The sequence below is a fragment of the Hypanus sabinus genome, chromosome 31, assembly GCF_030144855.1.
Source record: "Hypanus sabinus isolate sHypSab1 chromosome 31, sHypSab1.hap1, whole genome shotgun sequence".
Lineage (NCBI taxonomy): Eukaryota > Metazoa > Chordata > Chondrichthyes > Myliobatiformes > Dasyatidae > Hypanus > Hypanus sabinus.
In genome coordinates this window covers 9,847,406-9,871,409 of record NC_082736.1, presented here as the reverse complement: position 1 = coordinate 9,871,409, position 24,004 = coordinate 9,847,406, and the positions used below count along the sequence as shown (strand labels likewise).

The following is a 24,004-nucleotide window of genomic DNA, read 5'->3' as shown; positions in this document are numbered from 1 at the left end:
TCTGCCAGAATCAGGCCATCCTCAAAAACTGAGTGACTGTGCAAGAAGGGGACGAGTGAGGGAGGCCACCAAGAGACCTATGCTAACTCTAGAGAAATCACAATCTTCAGTGGCTGAGATGGGAGAGACTGTGTATACAACAACTGTTGCCCAGATACTTCACCTGACAGCTTTTTGGGACAGTAGCAAAGAGAAAGCCATTGTTGAAAACAGCTTTCATGAAATCTCACCTGGAGGTTCTATCGACAGATGAAACAAAATTGAGCTTTTTGGCCGTCAGATTAAACACTAAGCTTGGCGCAAGACAAACACCGCACAGCATCAAAAACACACCATCCCAGCATGGTGAGGCTGCATCATGCTGTGGGCGTTTTCACTGTAGCAGGCCCTGAAAGGCTCAGAAAAGTAGAGGGTAAATTGAATGCAGCCAAATTCAGTGAATTCTTGGAGGAAAACCTAATTCAGTCTGCAAGTGAACTGTGACTTAGGAGAAGATTCATTTTCTAGCAGGAGAATGACCGCAAGTATAAAACCAAAGCTACACAGGAATGACTTAAAACCAAAGTTAATGTCCTGGAGTGGCCAAGTCAGAGTCCAGACCTCAATCCAATTGAGAATTTGTGGCTGGACTTGAAAAGATCTGTTCACTCATGAACCACATGCTATCTGACAGAGAGAGCTTCAGCAGTTTTGGAAAGAAGAATGGGGAAAATTTTCCGTGTCCAGATGTGCAAAGCGGATAGGGACCTATCCACACAGAGCCAATGGTAATTACTGACAAAGGTGCATCAACTAATTACTGACTTGAAGGAGGTGAATACCAATGCAATTAAATTATTTTTTGTTTTATATTTGCAGTTAATTAGATCACTTTGTAAAGTTCTGTTTTTCTCTTTGACTCCAGAGAGTCCATTTTGCTGATCAGTGTGGGAAAATAAAGCCAAATTAAATCCACTGTGAATCAACGTTGGAGAACAATAAACATGAAAACCTCTAAAGGGAACTGAATACTTTTGATGGCACTGTATCCACCCCTTCACCAGCACGTTATGAACAAATCCATCCTGCTCCTTTCCATTTTGCCGATTCCGTGTGGAACATTAAACATGTAGGAATGTCAGATTCCCAGTCCAAGACTCTGTAACCATGTCCCTGCAATAGCTGGAATATCCAACATATTCGTCAGTACACAGTATGGAACAGATGGCAACCTGCCTTCAGTCCACAATATCTGCACCAATCATAACAGTGTTGAGACTTAGTAAAGTACTGGTGAGGTCTCACTGGAGTACTGCGAGCATTTGTGGGCCCTTTATCTTAGGAAGGATGAGCTGAAACTAGATGTGTTTCAAAGGAGATTCTCAAAGTTGCCTCCAGGATGAAACAGCTCGGCATATGAAGAGCGTTTGATTGCTCTGGGCCTGTACTCACTGGAATTTAGGTCAATGAGGGCTGACCTAATTGAAACTTATCGAATGGTGAAAGGCCTTGATAAAGTGGATGTGCAGACAATGGGAGTGTCTAAGAACAGAGGACACAGCCTCAGAATAGAGCATCATCCTTGTAGAATGTGCAGGTGAGGAATTTCTTTAGCCAGAGAGTGGTGAATCTGTGGAATTTGTTGCCTCGGGCAGCTGTGGAGCCAAGACTTTATGTATATTTAAGGCAGAGGTTGGTAGATTCTTGATTGGTCAGATCACGAAGGGTTACAGGGAGAAGGCAGGAGATTCGGGAGTTGAGAGAAAATGGATTAGCCATGATGAAATGAAAGAGAAGATTTGATGGGCCTAATTCTGATCCTATATCTTAGAGTCTATACCACCACCTCCAAAACCTCGATCAATTTTGTCAAGTGTGATCTGCCCACACAAAACCATGCTGATTGTCCCTAAGCAGGCCATGCCTTTCCAAATGTGCATAAATCCTGTACCTCAATATCCTCCCCAGTAGGTTCTCTGCCACTGAAATGAGGCTGCCTTGCCCATAGATTCCTGGATTTCTGTTATTTCCCTTCTTGAACAAAACTGCAACATTTACGACACTCGAGTCCTGTGGGACCTCTCATGTTGTGATCAAGGACACACAGGTCCTTGTCAAATCGCCAACAATCTGCGCATTTGCTTCTTTCACTATTGCAGGATATATGCCTTCAGGTCCTGGAATCTTATCCATTTTATTGCTTTTCAGACGTCCCAGCACAACCTCCTCCTTAATCTCAATACGTCTCTGAATATTAGCATGCTCCAGTCTGTTTTCATTGACATTCCGTTCCTTTTCCTCAGTAAATATTGACACAACATACTCATTTAGTACCTCAGCCACTTGGTCTGACTTCAACCACATCATTCTTCCTTTAATCTTGAGTTGACCTTTCCATTCTCTGGTTAACTTGGATCTGCTGGTCTTTAAACAGCTCCCGCATGTCAGATGTGGACTTGTCTGACAGTGGCTGCTCCCAATCAATTCCCCGTGGTTTCTGTCTTACTCCGTCCTAACCTGCCCTCCTGCAATTCAGTACCTTCATACAAGATCTGATTTTATTCTTCCTCATCACTAAGAAAAAAAATAAGATCCCAGAATATTCACTGACTCTTCACTGTCAGCTGGCCTGGCTCATTTCCCAAAACGAATTCCTCCTGTCTGTTCTCTCCTCTGGTTGGGCTCTGTACATAATGTTTCAAACACTCTTCAGATTCAATGAAGAAATCTTGTGCATCTAAGTATTAAGCAAGTTCCAATCAATTCTAGGGAAGAAAAAGTCCCCGCACTGGTCATTGGGGGCCAGTATGATAATCCTATCAGTGTAACTGTAGATTGCCTCTGTAAATGAGCCTTCCAGTTTGTTGTGACATTCCCAGTGGGGTAACCCCTGCTCTTGGTAAACCCCACTCACATGTAAAACAATGAAACACAGGATCGTTGAGCTGTCAGCCGTCTGTTCGACAACATAATCCTCCTAATGTTGAAATAAACTAATTTCAGCCTATCGGTCCCAGCATGTTTGTTAGCCTGACATTTGCTCTCGTTCTTTTCAGACTGTCTTGTCATTCATGCATTCTCCCACTTGCTACTCCAGTTGAAACTCTACCAAGTAACACCATCAAACATCCTGGTGAGGATATTGGTTCCCCTCCGATTCAGATGGAAATGGCCTTGTTTGTCCCGGTCTCCCACCTGCCTGGAAGGGAGCCCATTGATCCATGAATCTGAAGACCTCCCTCCTACATCAGTTCCTCAGCAACATATTAAACTGCACCGCATGTCACTTTCTCACCACACCAGCACAAGGTTTGACCCACAATTCCGTAATTACAATGCTGGAAGTCCTGCTTTTTAACCTAGTTCCTGAAAATCACTTTGTTGGACCTCATACCTGCTCATTTAAACCCTTTGGTGTAGCACGAAAAACGTCACCGTAAAACATATTGGCTCCCCTCCTCCTTGGACCTGTCTCACCTTTCCTTCGGGACCGCAATGATCCTTGTACGTGAAGCCCCCACCCACCTCGCACCAGCTCCTTAGCCACCACTTCACCTGGGCTTTAGAAGACATCAGAAGTACGGTATATATATCCTTGTGTCTGCCTATGTATCCTGTTCCTTTGTGTGACCGGACTTTCATTTACCTCGCGACCCAGAGGAATAGTCGTTCTAATGAATTAACCCTCTCATCACTGGAAGTGACTGCACCCTCGCCCACCAACTGCTGTGTGTGAGGGCGCTCGCACTGGTCCTGGGGCCGGGGAGGGAGAGACCGGGGTTCTTGGGTATTTGCGAAATGGAAAAGCACTTCCTATAATTTAAAGCGGGCGAATCAGCAAATTTCCAGAAATCCTCCAGCCTGTATGTTGTGTGTGAGGGAGTTTTTTTTTCTGCTGAAGCGCTTTGTGTCGGATAATGGCGGGCGTAATAAAGTGAAGGCGGAGCTGGACGATGAGAGGCCGCTATCGACTATGTCCGTCGCTCTCACTCTGTCTCCTCCCCTCCCCGCCTCTGTCTCTCTGCGCGTTTCTCGGGCAGGTCGGGGCGCTGTGTATAAAAGGAGACATCAGCAGTCGGTTTGTCACTGAGCAGCGACCGGAGTGAAGCAGCATCATGTCTGGCAGAGGGAAAGGAGGCAAAGGACTGGGCAAAGGCGGAGCGAAGCGGCACCGTAAAGTGCTCCGTGATAACATCCAGGGCATCACCAAACCGGCCATCCGGCGTCTGGCTCGCCGTGGCGGCGTCAAGCGGATCTCGGGTCTGATCTACGAGGAGACCCGCGGGGTGCTGAAGGTTTTCCTGGAGAATGTGATCCGGGATGCGGTCACCTACACTGAACACGCCAAGCGCAAGACGGTCACTGCCATGGATGTGGTGTACGCTCTGAAACGCCAGGGCCGCACTCTCTATGGCTTCGGCGGCTGAAAAACTCCCACTTCCTCCCGAACACAACACAAAGGCTCTTCTAAGAGCCACCCACCGCCTCACAGGGGGAGCCGTGTCCACAACCTTTTAATTATTTTTTATCGATCCTACTGTATTCATCTATTGACATTTGAAATCGATTTCTCTTCCGCTTGAAATTTAGCCGTGATTCTGCTTTGACAGACGGTGATTACCGTAAATGCTGAATGCATTTATATTGATCTTAATCTTCCCGTCCGTCTGGGTCAGAAATAAGTTCCCTCGTTTAGAGGAACAATTCCGTAATTATGCATTCAAATTTTAACTGAGTGATTTAGATATTAAATGAAACTGAAAATGTATAATCCGTGATAGAATTAATTGTAAATTATAAAAATTTATCAAGCACCATTGCTGGGTGCGCTGAAATTGGCGGGCGATTTGAAATTAATCGAGCGCCAATCACAGTGCATTCCGATTGGATGAAGTCCGACCGCCAGTTAACAGTTTCCCATTTTGTCCTAAATTGTTATTCGCCGCCAGCCTGCTTGAAATTAATAAACCAATCGCAGCAAGTGGATCCTTTAATAGGCAGTCGGTGTTCAGCCAATCATAAGCGATGGGCCGGCCCTTCCCAGCGGAATAAAAGCCTGTGCTGGAGCTCGTTTCGTCTATCTTGTTCCTGTATTTCAGGCTGTGTTCTCAATTCCGAAGCAGAATGGCCCGCACCAAGCAGACAGCGCGCAAATCGACTGGCGGAAAAGCTCCTCGCAAACAGTTGGCGACCAAAGCGGCGCGGAAGAGCGCTCCTGCCACCGGCGGAGTGAAGAAGCCTCATCGCTACCGGCCCGGCACCGTGGCTCTGAGGGAGATCCGGCGCTACCAGAAATCCACCGAGCTGCTCATCCGGAAGCTTCCCTTCCAGCGCCTGGTCCGGGAGATCGCTCAGGACTTCAAAACCGATCTGCGTTTCCAGAGCTCGGCCGTCATGGCCCTGCAGGAGGCAAGTGAGGCTTACCTGGTCGGGCTCTTTGAGGACACTAACCTGTGCGCCATCCACGCCAAGCGAGTCACCATTATGCCCAAGGACATCCAGTTGGCCCGCCGCATCCGCGGGGAGCGCGCCTAAGACCAGCCTGCACGCCGAACACCAGAAAAGGCTCTTTTAAGAGCCACTACCACGGCAAAGGGAAGGGCTGTAGCTTGCTCATCATTATTGTAGTAGCGATCTGCCCTGCCGATCTATTTTGCACTAATTGACCTCGAGCATCAGTTCTGTGCAGACAGGGTAATTCGGCGAGGGATAGGAAGTAATAGACAATGGACAGTCGGTGCAGGATTAGACCATTCGGCCTTTCTAGCCAGAACCGCCATACGCTGTGATCATGGCTGATCATATACAATTCATACCCGGTTCCTGCCCTCTCCCTTTACCCCGCTATCTTTAAGAGCTCTATCTCACTCTTGAATGCATCCAGAGATTAGCGCGCTTCCCTCCCTGTCAGGGTCTCATCTGGCCCTTCACTTCTCTCACAAACCTGTCGTGTACGGCTGGTGCGGCTGTTACCGTTTTGTTTGCTTTGGACATGGGGATACGTTCGTGTCCGCTGTGCTTGGAGTGGAGCATGCCGACGCGAGGGGTATAGTGAGGGATTTCGGGGGGGCGGTGACTACCAGGAAATAGTGATTTTTTAAATTAGATTTCATTCTCTTGTACATTTTTGTTATTGATGTTTTGTGTAAATTAACAATGTAGTTTTGTAGCTGGGGCCTGCATGAAGGTCAGTCGGCAATGCCACCGGGTAGTTTATCATATATCCTCCCGCAACAGTCTGTCCCAGAGACGGATCCCTCTCTCAACACGCCCCCTCCCCTCTCGCGTAGGTTTCAGCAGTTCCCAATCAACTCAGCTGAATCTCCGCTGTCAATGTCTCAGTCACTCTCTCCCGGCATCGGAGAAGGAATTGGGCCAAAAACTGCCCACATCCCATATCTCCCAATCTCAGCTCGGGCATCCGTGTCTCATTTCAGACACTGATTCGGCACGGCCGCACCATATGTCAGGTACCGTCAATCTCCGGTTCTATGTGAGAAGTTCCCCCGGAAAGCTCAGTCAGACCCGGGACGGGAATCACAACACTTTGAATCAGCTCTTTTCTGAGATGTGGGTGGCTCTGAGAAGAGCCGTTGGGTTCAGATACACACAAATGGTGGATTCTCAATTCACTTTTTGACTGCTGTCTTCTTGGGTTTCGCGGATTTCGACTTCGGCTTCTTGGCCGCCTTCGTCTTCGGGGCTGCGGCTTTCTTGGGGCTCTTGGGCTTCGGCGCCGCTTTCTTAGCCGCGGGTTTCTTAGCTGCCGCTTTCTTAGCCGCGGGTTTATTTGCTGCCGCTTTCTTAGTCGCTGGTTTCTTACCTCCCGCTTTTTTAGCCGCTGGTTTCTTGGCGCCAGGCTTCTTGCTGGGAGATTTCTTGTTTGGAGATTTCTTTGCCGATGGCTTCTTCGCTTTCTTCACCACCTTCACGGCACTTTTCCCTTTACCGGATTTAAAGGATCCCGAAAGACCAGAACCCTTCATCTGAACCAAGGAGCCGCTTTCCACTTTCCTCTTGATGCTCATCTTGATCTGGGGGCGACGTTTCACCACATCGACACCGCTGTCAACCAGAGCCTTCATGATGGCCGCGTAGGACATACCCTTCCTATCGTGACAACCCGCCACGATCTTATCGATCTGTTCGCCCAGCGAGGGACCGGTTGGTTTGCTCCGGGCTGCCGCCTTCTTCTTGGGAGTCTTCTTTGCGGCGGCGGGTGCGGCTGGAGGAGCCGTTTCGGCGGGTGCTGTCTCGGTCATGTCGGCGACTCTGATAAATCCTTCTCACAATCAGAACTGAATGAGAAATGAAGCGAAGGGTGGCGGCACGGAGCAATTTAAAGGCAGCGAGCGGACGGGGCGGAGACATCCTGCTTTCTGCTCCAGGCAGCTTCATTTTTCTGTGCTTCTCTCTCCTCAAAAACTCGCCGATTCCAATTCAAATCGGACGCTGCGGAGACTCGGACTAGTCCCTGTCTGTCTCTGAGGCCAGAATGTTCGCTGGAAAGAAGTTTAATCGGGATTAAAGGCAGCGCTTTCTATTTTAACCCGTTTCGTTACTACATTGCCCGCGTTCTCTCTCCCGATCGTAGACCTGTTCTCTGCTTTTTGGCTGAATTATTTAAACTAATTAAAACTTTGCAGTTAATTCCCTCTTCGAGACCGAGCCGGGGAGTGGGTGCTTCCGTAACAAAAAAACATCGTTTCATTTTCTACAGGAGGCGCTGAGAAATCCTACGATGTGTTCGGACTCACAAACACAGGGACACTGGTCTAAGCCGCCCGCTCCTTTAACTCACTCTCTCTGACACAGTACGCACTCAATGCTGGCGGAAATCAGCAAGTCAGGCAGCATCAATGGTGGGAATAAACAGCCATCAAGACTCTGGTGGGAGATGCTGCCTGACTTGCTGGGTTCCCCCAGCATTTTATCCGCGTTGTTCACGATTCCCAGAATCTCTTGGCGTTATGCCGATACAATGTTCACATCTGCACCTTCATCGCATTGTACTACTGTCAAAATAAAAAGACAGATTCCTTGTCATGTAACACGGTGGTAAATGATTCTGATACCAAAGAATAAAGAACAACGGACATTGTCCGACCAACATCTCTGTGTAACTGAGAATCTCAGATCCCGGAAACATCCTTGGAAGTCTTCTCTACACTCTCCCCAGTTTAACCCCGTTTCCTGAAACGGTGACAAGAGCTGTACACAAAACGATAAGTGTGACCTCCAGTCACTTACACAACTGTAACATAATGTCCCAACTGATATACTCAATCCCCTGACTAATGAAGACCAGCATGTTAAACCCAGTTCTTCACCACCCTGTCTACCAGTGACACCACTTTCAATGAACTGTGTGTGAGAGATTTACCCCTAAATCTCTCCGGCCCAATACACTCCCTAATGACCGACCATTCACAGTGTAAGTTCTACACTGGATTGACTTTGCAATGTGCACTGCATCACATTTATCTGTATTGAAATGCATTTGCCACGCTGTGGCCCTCTTCACTAAATGATCAAGATTGCCAGGTTAAATAAGAAATACTGAATAAACTAAACAGTGTAAAAGAAGATCAGGGAGGGATGTGATTCTGAAGGTGAGAATGGGAAACCTGAATCCTGATCCAGTCTTGCCTCTCTTTTACTCTTTAAATGTCTGAAAAAAATCTTGTATTCTCCTTTATACTATTGGCCAGTTACTTTAATAATTCATCTGTTCTCTCCAAATTACAATTTTAGTTACCTTCTGTTCTTTTTAAGTTCCCTAATCCTTTAGCTTCCCACTAACTTTTGTGATATTCTCTGCTCTCTCATGTTATTTTATGCTGCTTTTGTCTTCTATTGTTGGTGATGATTGCCTCATTCTCCCTTTCAAATATTGTTCCTGCTGAGGGATGAACTGATCCTGCATCTGCCAAATTACTCCTGGAAACTGAAGCTTTTCATACAAAGGTAATCTGGTTAATGCTGGGGATGTCAATATGCCCGACTGCTGTAAGCCTGTTCCCATTACACCTCTGTGTGATTTACCAACATGTCTGCTCCACAATATCTCAGCCTATTGGGAGGCCAGCAGTGTAATCCCATCAAAATCACCATTCATCATTTTATTTGAATCCTTTACTTAGAAAATCTCATCAAATCCGTCACATTACTGCAGTGTTGGTCTCCTTCATCAAACATGCAACATCCCCCCACCAGTCAGGTAGCCTTTAAATGTTTCCCCTACACCTTAAACAATTGTCCTGTAAATTTATACTTCCCTACCCTGACACAAACAGTTATCGCGTACTGATTTTGTAAAGCTTTGGATGGTCACTGGTCAGCTCCTTAATCTCTCAGTTGAGAAAGAGAGTCCCAGTCTGTCCAAACTTCTGCAAATAATTCAAATCCTCCAGTGTCAGTAACACCCTCCTCAAACCTCCCTCCACACTTTCCAGCTTCATGACATCCTTCCTGTAGCTGGGTGACTAGAACTGTGCACATTACAGTGCAATCTCACTTCGACGATTACAGTTGTCATATGACATCCCAAATCCTGTAACTCAGTTCCCTGACCAATGAAGACAAATAGGGCAAACATCATCTTCACCATCCTGACTACCTGTGTTGTCACTTTCAGTGAATGATGTTTCTGTATTCCATGGACACTCTGCCTGCAATACTCTCCAAGGAACAGAATTTACTGTGCAGGTCCTTCCCTGGTTGGACTTCTCAAAATGCAAGAGTTCATACTTGTCCACATCAACATCCATCTGCCATTCTTTGGCCAACTTCCCCAGTTCGTCCCCATCCCATTCGGGATCCCACTCTACCAACAGCATTGCTGTCATCTGCAAACTCACTAATCACGTTCACAACAATGTCAGAGAAAGTGTTCACATCGATGACAAATGACAGTACCAGAACCGATCCCTGTGAACGTCACTGATCAGAGGCCTCCAACCTGAATGATAAGCTGACACAACCACCCTCTGTCACCTTCTATCAACCCAATTTTGTGACGCTGATATTAGGCAGTATCTTGTCTGGCATCCTTTCTGCTCCAAATGAGTAATACAGAAGAAGTAAGGAATAAAGAAAAACTTATCTTTCTTGCCTACACCTCTCAGATGTGCCAAAGCCTCATCTCCCCACTCCAATTTTGGCCCACTCATACAATGACTGCTCTCTTTAAATCTAACTTCTTTTTATTGGATCTTGATAAGTGCCTAAATATGCACAATCAAACGATTCCCTTGGAACGATAACATGCAAAATATGCCAACTGCCCATGTTCACTTCATTTAAACTCCCTCTCTGTCTACATAATCATATGACTGTTTGTGACTGTGGTGCACAAAATTGTGAACTGCAGGAAACCAAAGAACATGCCTGCACTGTTTGACAAGACCAGACATGATAAAACAAACAAAACACTGTATAACAAACACTAGAATCCCCTAACTGAGAGGAGTGGAGACGCTGGATGACCATAAAGATTTAACGTGGAGCAAGATAAGTGTTTATAAAATCAGGGAAGTGGGATCAACATACAAGAAGAGGCTGATGGCAGATCAGCCTTTATATGGAATTGTGGGTGAGGGACTAAGAGAGGACACACTGGAGGGTTTATCCAGTGTGAATAGAGCTCAGGATAAGAGAGGTGCATTCACCAATGGAGTTGTGCTACTGGCCTCCCAAATGCCAGCAGGAGGTAAAGAAACTGAAATGTAGCAGGGCATGAAAGATGTAAAAGCAACAGGGTCGTTGCAGTGGGTGAATAATTTCCCCAGTTGACTGGGACTCCCTTAGACTCAGGGGCTTAGATATCATTGTGTATGTTAGAAGAATACTGGGATGTTTCTTAACATAGAAGTGGGTAGTCTAACCAGGGAAGTGGGTTACAGAAGGCATTGTATTGGAAAATGAGCCTGGCAACAGATAGAAATTTCATTCTGAGAGCAGTAAGTAAGCACAGGACTCGTCATAGAGGTAATGTGGTTAATCGGTATATAACTAAGGGAAACTGTGTTGGACAGGAACTGAGGTGAGGGGAATGGGTGCAGCTGTGTTTTGTCCATCCACATTTGACATGTGACTAGTGGTTAAAGGTCAGAATTCAGACTGTTTCTATGTGGAAGAAAGACAAGGTTGGTAAAGTCTGGCACAGGGGTAGGAGATGTTATGAATTCAATCTGATAGAAAATGAAAGATAAGGAATGTTTCAGATGTATAAATTGGAGAAGGCCTCTGGCAATATGAAGCAAGCAAGAGAGAAGTTAAACAGAGAATCAGACGTGTCAAACGGGGACAGGAAATAACTTTGGGGAGAAGGGGCACTATGGAGAGGGTACAACAAAACAAGGACAAAGGAGAAAGTTTACTTCTGAAGTGGGTGAGGGACTAAACCACTACTTCATATTAGTATTCATCAATGTGGTCCTGGAGGATAGTGAGATCAGAGAAGGGAATGCTGAAATTCCAGGGCATGTTGTTCCTCCGGCAACAGAGTCAACCCAGGAAATTATGAAATGGTGAGACCTGGATCAATGCCAGGGGAATTGTTCAAGAATATTATTAGACATAGCATCTCTCATAAAAGTTAGGACTACAATAGGAGAAGATCAGGATTTGGAAGGAAAATTGAGCAAAATCCCCTGAGATTCTCTCGGTACATTCAGAGGAAAAGGGAATTTGGACAGAATTGATCCACTTGGAGATGAGGATGGCCATCTGTGTGTGGAACTGAAGGATATGGGAGAGGCTTTCCATGAATATTTTTGACAGTTATATCACCATTGAGAAAATTATGGAAAGTGATGGAGTTACGGAAATGGCATGAATCAGATGTGATATCTTCGACCACATTCAAGTTAGCAGGGATCTATATTGGAGGCCATAAGATGCTTTAAGGTTGTTAAACCTACTGGGCCTTTCAGGTACATTCTTGTATTTTGTGAGAAGTTAGAGAATACACTGTAGAGGCCACGGGAGAGATTGTTGCTTCACCACAGGCATCAGTTGAGGTTAGACATGATTGGAGAGTGACTAACGTGGAATTTGCAGTTTTGAGGCCAAGTCTGTGGATGAATCAAAAATAGACAGAGAGGCAGGCAGTGTTATGGATGCAGGGAGTCTGCAGTAGCACTTGGACAGATTTAGAGAATGGACAGAGAAGTTCCAGACAATATACAGTGTAAGGAAGTGTGTGGTCATGATCACTGGGAGGAGGAATAAAGGCATAGACTCCATCTAATCAGGGAAAGAACAGAAATCAGATATGTAAAGGGACTTTGCGGCTCCTAATGCAGGATTCCCTAAAGGTTAATGTGCACATTTAGATGCTAGTAAGGAAGGCAAATGCAATATTTGCATTCATTCCAAAAGAACTAGAATATAAAAGCTGAAGCTTTAGCCAGAACTTATTTGGAGTATCATGAGCAGGTTTGGGTCACTTTTCTAAGAAAGGCTGTGCTGACATTGCAGAGTTTACAGGGGAAATTCACGAGAATGATCCCAAGTCTGAAACAGTTAGGATATAACGATCATTTGAAGATCTGGGCCTGTAGTCACTGGAGTCTAGAAGAATGAGGGAGCATCATATAGAAACATATTGAATGTTGAAAGGCGTAGGTAGCGTTGATATGAGATGATGTTTCCAATAATAGAAGAGTCTAGAACCAGACTACACCCTCAATACAAAGATGCCCTTCTAGAATAGAGATGAGTAATTTCTGTATTCAGAAGGTGATCAATCGATACATTTCATTGGCACAGGCGGCCATGAAGGCAGTCAGTAGGTCTATTTAAAACAGAGGTTAGGATGATTTAATTATTATTAAGGGCATCAAAGTTTAAGGGGAAAAGGGCAGAGAATGGTGTTGGGATGAATAATAAATCAGGCATGATGGAATGATGGAACAGACTGGATGAGCCAAAAGACCCAATCCTGCTCCAATAACTTAAGGTCTTTTGTTTTAATGCGGTGCCAGGAAACTAGTCAGGAAACTACTGGCCCATCAGTCTGATATCAGTGTTGGGTAATTTATTGGAGGAGGTTTTGAGAAACAGGATCTACCAACATTTGGTCTGATTCAAGACAGACAGCACAGTTGTGTGCAAGGGAAATCATGTCTGACAATTATCTTGCACTCTTTGAGGAGTTTCACAAGTGCGTAGATGAGGTTAGTTGTGGATGTTGTCTAAATGGACAGGAGACAGGCCTTTGACTCTGGTCTGGGAGGTTAGATCTGAGAGATGGAATCCACGGGAGATAGTTGATTGGTTTCATAATTGCCTCAGTGACAGGAAGCAGAGGCTGACGGTTGAGGGCTGTGCCTCAAACTGGAGGTCTCTGTCTAGTTGTGCGCCTCTAGGTGCTGGGATCTTTTTGTTAGTAATTTATAGAAACAATGTCAATGTGAATGCATAGTTCACTGAAAGTGACATCTCAGTTAGATATGGTGTTTGACCTGCTGGCCTTCTTCAGTCATTGCAGAGATGAGAAGGTTTTTCTTTGATTTGAGAAAATATGCTGTAAATATAAATGTCTTTGGTGAGGACTGACGGGGGATATTGTGTATAGTGTTGGTAGGAAACTGTTCTTAAACTAGAGAGAGTGCAGGGAGAAAGAAAAATAGCAGATATTTGCTTTGTCCTGGGGAGTCTGAGTTACAAGGAGAGGTTGTATAGACTAGTATTTTATTCCCTGGAGCAGAGCAGATTCAGAGATGATCCTAGTAGAGGTCTGTAGATTATGAGGAGCATAGACAGGGTAAAAGCACGTAGTCTTTTTCACAGGAAATGGCTGATAAAAACAAGGCAGGTATTTCAGATCAGACATAATGGGCAGAGGGTGGTGGGTATTTTGAATAAACTGCCAGTGATTGTGGCGGACACATTAGAAACATTTTAAAATCTTGCGATCAGAGCCGGTTGCCACATCACAGGAAGGACAGTTTCAGTTATAAGGCGAGGTTGAACAAGCACAGACCCCCGGGCCCAAGGCGCTCCCCCTCCCCCGTCCGCGGGGCCTTGCCACATTCCCGCGCCCGCTGCCTTGGAAACAGGTGCGTCACTGTGACATCACAGCAACGAGGCAGGAGGCTGCGGCCCGAAGGGGGGGGGGGGTGCGTGCTGTCAATCAGAGAAGCCGCCGGTCACCCGCAAATATTGCAAATAAATCACTGAGCCCTTCATGAAAAAGGCCCGTCGGGGGGAAGCCTTTTCTGCACTTCCAACCCAGGATCCTTCTACGTGGAGACTTGGGTCTGTTGCTAAGGCAACGACGTTCCGGAGGCCCTCTGACTCTGCGACATCAGGGCAGCGAAAGGGATGCTCATCACATGATATCTTGGCCGCAGCCCGGGAGGAGGAGCAATGTACTTGTCAATCACAGGAGCAACAGCGGACAGTGACTGCACGGCGAGACATTTCAGTGTTAAATCTATAACTGGGAAAGGGGAAAAGAACTTACTGTAAAGGAAAACAATAAAGATGTACGAAAAAAGAAAGAGAGCGAGATATAAAGCTACAAACAAGAGAGAGTCTGCAGATGCTGGAAATCCAAACTACACACAGAAAATGCTGGAGGAACTCAGCAGGCCAGGCAGACAGACATACTTCATCGATCCCGAGGCAAATTGGGTTTCCTTACAGTCGCAACAACCAAGAATAGTGTAGAAATATAGCAATATAAAACCATAATTAAATAATAATAAGTAAATTATTCCAAGTGGAAATAAGTCGAGGACCAGCCAATTGGCTCAGGGTGTCTGACACTCCAAGGCAGGAGTTGTAAAGTTTGATGGCCACAGGCAGGAATGACTTCCTATGATGCTCAGTGTTGCATCTTGGTGGAATGAGTCTCTGGCTGAACGTACTCCTGTGCCTAACCAGTACATTATGAAGTGGATGGGAGACTTTGTTCAAGATGGCATGCAACTTGGACAGCATCCTCTTTTCAGACACCACTGTCAGAAAGTCCAGTTGCACCCCCCACAACATCACTTGCCATACGAATGAGTTTGTTAATTTTGTTGGTGTCTGCTACCCTCAGCCTGCTGCCCCAGCACACAACAGCAAACATGATTGCACGGGCCACCACAGACTTGTAGAACATCTTCAGCATCATCTGGTAGATGTTAAAGGACCTCGGTCTCCTCAGGAAGTAGAGACAGCTCTGACCCTTCTTGTAGACAACCTCAGTGTTCTTTGACCAGTCCAGTTTATTGTCAATTCATATCCCCAAGTATTTGTAATCCTCCACCATGTCCACACTGACCCCTTGGATGGAAACAGGGGTCACGATGTATGGGAAAGAAAAGCAGGACTGCTGAAGGGTCTTGGCTCGAAAAGTCGACTGTACTCTTTTCCCCATAGATGCTACCTGACCTGCTGATTCCTCCAGCAATTTGTGAAATATAAAGCTAGAGAGATTTGACAACTAACACTGAGATATTTAATATGAACAGACTTATTGCTGTGAAGTGAAACTACATCTGTAAACCACAGTGAGTTTTGGGGATGGTGCGGGTGTTAATGGCAGAAAATAAAGAGATAATAGATTAACAAAGAGGTTTTAGGCACCAGGTTGATAACATGTGGGTTCCCACACTGCTGGAGTCCTGTCTGCAGGTCTGGTCGACACACTGCAGAAAGAACATGATGACTGTAATGAGTGAACTGGGTCTCTGGTCCCCATCCCATGTCAATTGCAGGAAGCAGGAACACTGTAGAGCAGGTTTACCAAGATTTTGTCCGGGATGGAGCCTTTTTGTTGTAAAACCATTAAATATAGGAGCAGAGTTAGGCCCTTTGGCCCATTGTGTCTGCTCTTTTACTTTATCATGGCTGATCCATTTCCCTCTCAGCCCCAATATCCTGACCTCCCCTTAACCCACCATGCCCTGACAAATCAAGAATGTATCAACCTCTACCTTAATTATACCCAATGATGGCCTCTGGCAATAAATTCCATGGTTGAGCCACAGTCTGGCTAAACAAATTCCTCCTCATCTCCATTTAGACTCAGAGTCTGTGCCCTCTGTTCCTAGATTCCCCCTCTATCCTCTCCCTATCCACTCTACCGAGTCCTTTCAACATTCGGTAGGTTTCAATGAAATCCCCTCTCATTCTTATGAATTCCAGTCAGTCTGGCCCTGCACAATCAAATGGTCGTCATATGATAAACTTTCAATCTTGGAATCATTCTCGTGAATCTCCTCTGAACCCTCTCCAATGTCAGTACACCTTTCTTCGATAAGTGGCTCAGAATTGCTCACAGTACAAATGAACCTTCAGGAACCTCCTCTACTCCAAAGTTCCTTTACATGTCAGATTTTGATGTTTCTCTCCTTTTAGAGCAATTGTCTATTCTTTCAATTTTTCTACCAGTGTCCTTGACCATAAACTTCTCGACATGTTATTCCACCTGCCATATGTTTGCCCATTCTCACAATCTGTCTAAGCCTCTCTGTAGCCTTTCTGCTTCCTGCTACCTATTTTAATATACAAATGGTCAGAAAGCCATCATTTCTGTCATCCAAATCATTGATATATACTGTAACTTTAAAAGAAGTGATCCCAAAAAAATGCCATTAGTCATTGTAGTCAACCAGAAAAGTCTTCCTTTATGCCACTCTTTGCTTCCTGCCAATCAGCCAAGTCTTAATCCATGCTCATATCTTTCCTGTGTCATAGGCTCTTAATTTTAGCAGCCTCATGTGTGGCACCTTGTCAAAGGCCTTCTAAAAATCCAATTGCATAACACACATCCATCCATTGATTCTCTTTGTCTATCCTGCTTATTTCTTCAAGGAATTTCAACACACTCAAGAAGCAGGATATCCCCTAAAGGAAACCATGCTGACTTTGTCCTATTTTATCATGTGTTGCCAAGTAGCCCGAAAATACATCCTTAACAATTGAGTCCATCATCTTCTCAACCACTGATGTCATACTAACTGGCCTCCTTTCTTCTGCCCTCCTCCCTTCTTCAAGAGTAGAATGATGTTTGCAATTTTCCTGTTCTCCGAAACCACGCCAGAATCCAGGGATTATGGAAAGATTATTACTAATCTCATCAGTCACCTCTTTCATAGCATTGGTGTAGAAAATCTGGTCCAGCTGATTTATCTACCTTCAGATATTTCAGTAAAGGCTAATTCACTCATTTCTGCCCCCTGATTCTCCTGAATTTCCAGCAGACTGCTATTGTCTTCTCCAGTGAAGATTGAAGCACAATACTTATTCAGCTTCTTTGCCACTGCCCTGTACCCCATTACTACCTCTTCAGCATCATCTTCGAAAGTACTAATATTGACTTTTGCCTCTCATTTACACTTTGTATATCTGAAGTAACTTTTGGTATCCTCTTTAATATTAATGGCTAGCTTACCTTCTTGTTTGATCTTTTTCCTCTCCTAAACACTTTTATAGATGGTTTCAAAAAGTTTTGTAAATTGTATAACTGAGTGTCAGGGACGTCTCAGAGCAGCTGCTGAGCAATGTTCATTCAGCCAGAGGTGGTGGTTCACGTCGGTACCAGTGGACAGGTAGAAAAGGGATGAGAGAATATGTACACAACGCTGGAATAACTCAGCAGGTCAGGCAGCATCTGTGAGAAAAGAGTAGCCAACATTTCGGGCCGAAACCCTTCATCAGGAATGGGGGGAAGAGAGGGCCGAAGCCCAGTAATAGAGATAGGGGAGGGGTTAGGACCCAGAGGAGCCAGGAGGAAAACCAATCAGAGGAAAGATAAAGGGGGGAGGGGATAAGCAGAAAGGAATGTATAAAGCAGAAAGTAGAGATAAAGGAGCAGAAAGTAGAAAGGGGAGAGAGGCAGAGAGCGACCTGGGATAGGGGGAGGGGGAGGGAATTACCGGAAATTGGAGAATTCAATGTTCATACCACCAGGCTGGAGGCTACCCAGACAGTTAGATAAGGTGTTGGTCCTCCAACCTGAGTTGGGCCTCATCATGGTAGTAGCGGAGGCCATGTATGGACATATCTAGATGTGAATGAGAGGCAGAGTTGAAGTGGGTGGCAATCGGGAGGTCCTGTCTATTGTGATGGGTGGAGCTGATCTGTTCGACGAAGCTGTTCCCCAATCTGCGTTGGGTGTCGCTGATGTAGACGAGGCTGCACCGGGAGCACCGGATGCAATAGACAACTCCAGCAGACTCGCAGGTGAAGTGTTTCCTCACCTGGAAGGACTATCTGGGGCCCTGAAAAGGGATGGGATCCTACAGTGAATATAGAGAGTCAGGGAACAAGTTGACGGGCAGGACCTGAAAGGTTGTAATCACCCGGTTACTCCCCATGCTGTGTGGTAGTGGTGTTAGGGACAGAAAGTTAGAGCAGATGAATGTGTGGCTGAGGTGCTGGTCCAGGGACAGGGTTTCAGGATTCCAGAACATTGGAACCTCTTCTGGTGCAGAGGTGACATTTACAAGAGGGATGGTTTGCACCTTCACTGGAGGGGGGTCTGTATCATGAGGTTTATTGCTGCTCCCTGAGAGGGTTGAAATTAGATTGACGGGGATGTGAACCAGAACACCAGTCACTGAATGGAGAGATTGAAGCTAAATTTAATGCTTAGCACTGTAAGGATTGATTTTGAGACAAATACACATCTGACATGATTTTGTTTAAAGATCAGCTGCACAGTGTTTCAGGGCCAGTTTGTTCCAGTAAGAGGGAGGGTCAAGGATGACAAGGTTCAGGAACCTTGGATGATGAGAGAGGAAGCACATTTTGTCAGTGAAGAGTGAGAAGCATATGTAAGGCTTAGGAAGCTGGAATCAACCAGGGTGTTTGAGGACTATATTTAAAAAACAGAAGGGAACTCAAGAACATTTCGAGAGCTAGAAACAATGATGAAAAATCTCTGGCGAGTAGAATTAATGATAATCCTATTGCATTCTGACATTCATTCTGCTGAAAAGGATGCCCAGGGGTGCATTTTGGGAGATCCAACATTAAGGGTGGGTACACAGTTAATTGTAGGAACATGAATAGTATTGGCAAAGAGAAGGATGTTGAGATTGACTGTGAGCACAGGTTGACAGGGAGGAAAAGTCGGTGTATGGCATGTTTGCCTTCATCAGACAAGGCATTGAGTTCAAACACCAGGATATAATGTTACAGGTTTACAAAATGCTGGCTAGGCCACAGTGAGAGTACAGTGTACTGAACACTGTATGTGGAAGCATGTGGAGGTTCAGGAGCAGGGGCAGACAGGGTTTACCAGGATGTCTGGAGGAGGTGTGTGGTGAGGAGAGGGTGGACATGCTGGAACCTTTTCATCTGATGGCATTGGCTCAGAAGAAATTTTATAGAAGATTATAAAAGCCTGCTTGTCATAGTTAGTGTAGACAGCCAGTAATATTTTTCACAGGAGTGAAATGTCTTCTACTAGAAGGCATGTGTTTAAGGTCAGAGGAAGAAAGTGAAGGAAAGAGAGAAATGGGGACAGAATGCACTGTCAGGGGTGGTGGCAGAGAGCACAGGGGAATGAATTCTCTCATGGATTGTATTATAGGACATCAAACAGTCAGCAGGAATAGAGGACTCAATAGGGTTGTAATAGAGGGTCATTACAAATTACATCATGTTGACTGGGACGGCTGGAGTGCTGGTGAGTGACTGAGGAGCTGGTGCAGGGAAAGTGTTTCAGGATTCTGGATCATTGGAACCTCTTCTGCTCCAGAGGTGACATTTACAAGGACAGTCTAATATTTTTCGCAGGGGTGAAATGTCTTCTAGAAGAAAACATGTATTTAAGATCGGAGGAAGAATGTGAAGAAAGCAGTGGTGGGGATTTGGATTGCACTGTCAGGTGTGGTGGCAGAGGCAGAGAGCACAGGGGTATTCAGGGAAGTATTAGACAGACTCAGGAATTTGTAGAGAAGTGACTGGTACTACGGTGCTGAAGAACTCGATCCATCCACCCTGCACAAACCAAAGTCTGATCTCAGACGTCCTCACACAGGGAGCCTCTCGGGAGATCTGACCAAACTGACCGTTGCTTTCGCAAACTGTTCATTTATATTCAGAGGCTGTGGAGGACGAGTTTTTTTTTCAATTGATACCGTTTTTGCTGTCTTTACGACAGTCATTTAGTTTATAATATTTTTGCTTAGTAATTCATTCGATAGTATTTTCTAGTTAGAATTAGAAGTGTTTAAAGTATATTCATTGCATGTAAAATATATCGGCATGCGATTACATCACATCCGGTTTCGCCGCGTCTTGTGGGAAAGTACCGGTTTGAAATTAACGCGAGGGTGGGGGCTCACCACGAGGCACACCTGAGCAGAAGTTGTTTTGCAGGCATGAGAAATCACAGTGAGAGCAACGCTGTAAGTTAATAGATAATCGATATATTGAACTAAGATGTTAATGCCGATCCTGTTAGAAGTAACGACGGTCGATAATGTTTATGCTTTCGTTAGTTAAAGAGTTGCGGATAGTTTGCATGGAAGTGTATTTAAAGTAGTCAATGGAGCAGGTAAACTCTCCCTGTATACTGCACCTTAGTGTAATGTAGTTATAGTCACCTTTACAAGTATTTACAATTGAAATGTGATATTAAGGAAGGAACAAATACTGTATCAATCTTGTATTGTTTTATCAACAGTTTTCACCATATGTTAATGTGAAGAGTGAACAGTAAATGGTTATTCTTACTGCGATCTGGTCTCATTAACTGGTTTATCTCGACGTTGAATTTGGCGTTATTAGTACACGCGAAGGAGAACGTTACAGTGAAAAAGCGGCATTATCAGGTGTTTCAAGTGCTGCAATGTCAGCTCGATCCGGGATCAAGTCGACGCCGCCCAGCGACAAGGGCAGTAAACCGACATCAAGTAAGCCCACCCAGGCGTTATCAGGTGTTCCAAGTGCTGCAATGTCAGCTCGATCCGGGATCAAGTCGATGGCGCCCAGCGACAAGGGCAGTAGAGCGACATCAAGTAAGTCCACCCAGGCAAGAGCCAAGGCAGAAGCCGCCAAGGTGCGACTGCCTTACGCCAGACAAGAAGCAGTTTTGAAACTGAAACAGGCCACCAGAGAAGCCAAAATCCAGAAAGAAAAGGCTGCCAGAGAAGCCGAAAGGGCCGCCAGACAAAGAGCAGAGGCCGACAGAGAAGCCGAAAGGGCCGCCAGACAAAGAGCAGAGGCCGCCAGAGAAGCCGAAACCCTGTTGGAAATGGCAAAAATATTGACAGAGTTGCAAGTGCTGCAGCTAGAAAGAGAAGAAGAAGCTGCCATGGCGGAAGCAGAGTACATAGAAGAAGCTGAAGGGTCGCGTGATCTGACCGAAGTAAGATCTACTTTAGAAAGGACCAGACTGGAACGCACAAGCGACTATGTACAATCTCAAATAGACAGGCAGGCTCGTCTCCCCTCTCCATACATATTCGATAACTTCCCCAGCTACGAGGAACCTCAGAGAGTCACGATTGCATCACATCCATACGAGGAAGAAAATTTACCCTCGCGACTCCGTGATGAATTCAAGAATGAAAGAGCTGACAACCGATACTTCTTGACACCAAACTTACAAAGTTTGATGCGAAGAGACGCGGAGGTCGAATCCAGGATGGCAAATTCCATGAGAAACGTACGCTCTCAGTCATATAGACGCCAACGTACTTCTCCAGCCCGCATGCCGCTTACAGCCGATCCCATGATGCAGTATTTAGCACGACGGGATCTCGTCACTTTGGGACTGTACCAGTTTGACGATAAACCTGAAAATTACCGTGCATGGTACTCCACATTCACCAACGCGATCGACGGAGTCCAGCTCAGTGCAACCCAAAGGTTGGACCTTATGGCGAAATGGCTGGGGAAAGAATCACGCGACCAGGTGAGACGCATACGTTCAGTGTACATCAACAAACCCGAACTAGCCTTAAGCAAAGCGTGGGAGAGAATTCGGGAGGACTATGGGTCCCCCGAAACTATTGAAGTGGCGCTATATCGACGTCTGGAAAACTTTCCTAAGGTGTCAGCCAAAGATCACATTAAGTTAAGAGAATTCGGAAATGTACTCATGGAGATCCAAGGCACCAAAGAAGATGGCTACTCAGCTGGTCTAGTATACCTAGATACTTCATTCGGGATTAGACAAGTCGTGGACAAACTTCCTTTTGGTCTGCAGGACAGGTGGCTGTCCATTGCTTTAGATTACAAGGAAGAGCACGATGATCAATTTCCTCCCTTTGAGCTCCTCGCTAGGTTTGTGTGCAGGGAGGTGAAGAAGCAAAACGACCCTAGCCTCGCGGGTCCAGGAAGCAGTACAATTTACACCAAGCCAAGTAGATCCTCTTCGAATGTTTTCAACATTGATAAACCCATCTCAGTGCTCAAGACCGAAGCCCTTACAACTAGCAACGACCCTAGCAAGGATTGTCCACCGCAAACCGACAACGCTCCTTCACCCCCACAACAGGACGGCAGGGAGGGAGAGGCTCACTCCAGGACAACAATTGTCAGCTCGAACTGTACAGAAGTTTGCGGTCAAGCTCAGTCAAGCCGTTCTTGTTCCAAGATCTGCCTCACTAAGGTGTACCCTAAAGGAGCCAAAGACAAGGCCATCAAAGCCTATGTGATTCTGGACGATCAGAGCAATCGCTCACTAGTCAGTCCAGAGTTCTTTAAATTGTTCAACATTGAGAGTGAGCGGTTCCCATACTACCTCAAAACTTGCTCAGGCAACATGGAAACCCAAGGAAGGAAGGCAGAGGGCATCCAGATCGAGTCCCTGGATGGTAAAGTCATCATCTGTCTCCCTCCACTCTTAGAGTGCGATGGAATCATGAATAACCGCACTGGGATCCCGACACCAAGTACGGTGCTACACCAGCCACATCTCCACCACATCGCCAAACACATCCCAGAACTGGATCCAAAGCGGAAATACTCCTGCTATTAGGAAGAGATGTTATCCAGGTACACAAGGTTAGGCAGCAGGTCAATGGACCACTCGACGCCCCCTTCGCGCAACGTCTGGATCTGGGCTGGGTGGTGATAGGAGAGGTGTGCCCCGGTGACTTACACAAACCGACGGTTGACACACTCAAGACCAATGTGCTCGAGAGTGGCCGCCATTCGATTTTTCAACTCTGCACAAGTTCCATGTATATCAAGGAAGCACAACAAGACGTTAACAATCGTAAAGTAACCGACGAGACGCTAGGTCAGTCAGTTTTCGTTCAAACCGAGCACGGAAATAAACTTGCACAATCAGCTCAAGATGCCATTTCTTTAAAAACAAAGGACCCCAAGGTCTTCAGAGATGAAGCAAATAATGGGTTTGCCCCATTGCCTTTCAGAGAACCACGCCAGCGCTCACCAGATAACAAAGAGCAGGCAGTCAAACGGTTCACGTCCTTACGGAAAACCCGGAAAAGGAAACCTGAGATGCAGCAACGCACCCGATTGGCCCACGAGGTACTGTGCACCCTAATGGCAGAGGTCACAGCCATTATAAACGCACAACCACTCCTACCTGTGTCTTCTGACCCAGAAAACCCCTTCATACTTTCGCCATCAATGCTCCCTACACAGAAGGCCGGAACACCTCCTCCACCAGGAGACTTCTCAGACAAGGATTTGTACACAAAGCAATGGAGACAAGTCCAGGCTCTGGCAAATCAGCTCTGGTCTCGCTGGAGACAAAAATATCTACCTTTGTTGAAACAGAGACAAAAGTGGACAGAACCCCGCAGGAATCTTCAAGTTGGAGACTTAGTCCTGCTCAGGGACAAGCAAATCGCCCGCAACAGCTGGCCAACGGCCAGAATCACTGCTACATTCCCTAATGGGGATGGACATGTCAGGAAGATCGAATTGAAGACTACCGACCAAGGCGATGTGAAAATTTACCAAAGGCCAGTTACAGAAGTTATTCTACTTCTACCCAATGACTGATTAAGAGACTAAGTTTTGTACTCTGCTCATTGTGACCTTACGAAGGTGAAGCGGGGAGTGTGCTGTCTTTACGACAGTTATTTAGTTT

The 24,004-nt window shown here is 45.8% G+C and overlaps 2 protein-coding genes across 4 annotated transcripts in view; one reads left to right on the top strand and one right to left on the bottom strand.

Moving 5' to 3' along the window:
- Positions 1-24,004, bottom strand: part of LOC132383853 (histone H1-like) — a 54,181-nt gene that overhangs the window by 4,927 nt on the left and 25,250 nt on the right. Inside the window, exon 2 of one of the 3 annotated variants that reach the window (XM_059955051.1) lies at positions 5,530-7,481. The exons of the other annotated variants lie outside the window; for them this stretch is intronic. Coding sequence (XP_059811034.1) covers positions 6,609-7,241 — 633 coding nt within the window. The 5' untranslated portion in view covers positions 7,242-7,481 and the 3' untranslated portion in view covers positions 5,530-6,608. Of the gene's footprint in view, positions 1-5,529; positions 7,482-24,004 lie in introns of those variants that run through there. 3 annotated transcript variants of the gene reach the window in all.
- The window catches only part of LOC132383852 (uncharacterized), a 110,836-nt gene continuing 90,926 nt past the window's right edge, over positions 4,095-24,004 (top strand). Inside the window, exons 1-3 of the mRNA XM_059955050.1 lie at positions 4,095-4,381; positions 4,837-4,884; positions 5,100-5,432. Coding sequence (XP_059811033.1) covers positions 4,095-4,381; positions 4,837-4,884; positions 5,100-5,432 — 668 coding nt within the window. The remainder of the gene's footprint in view (positions 4,382-4,836; positions 4,885-5,099; positions 5,433-24,004) is intronic.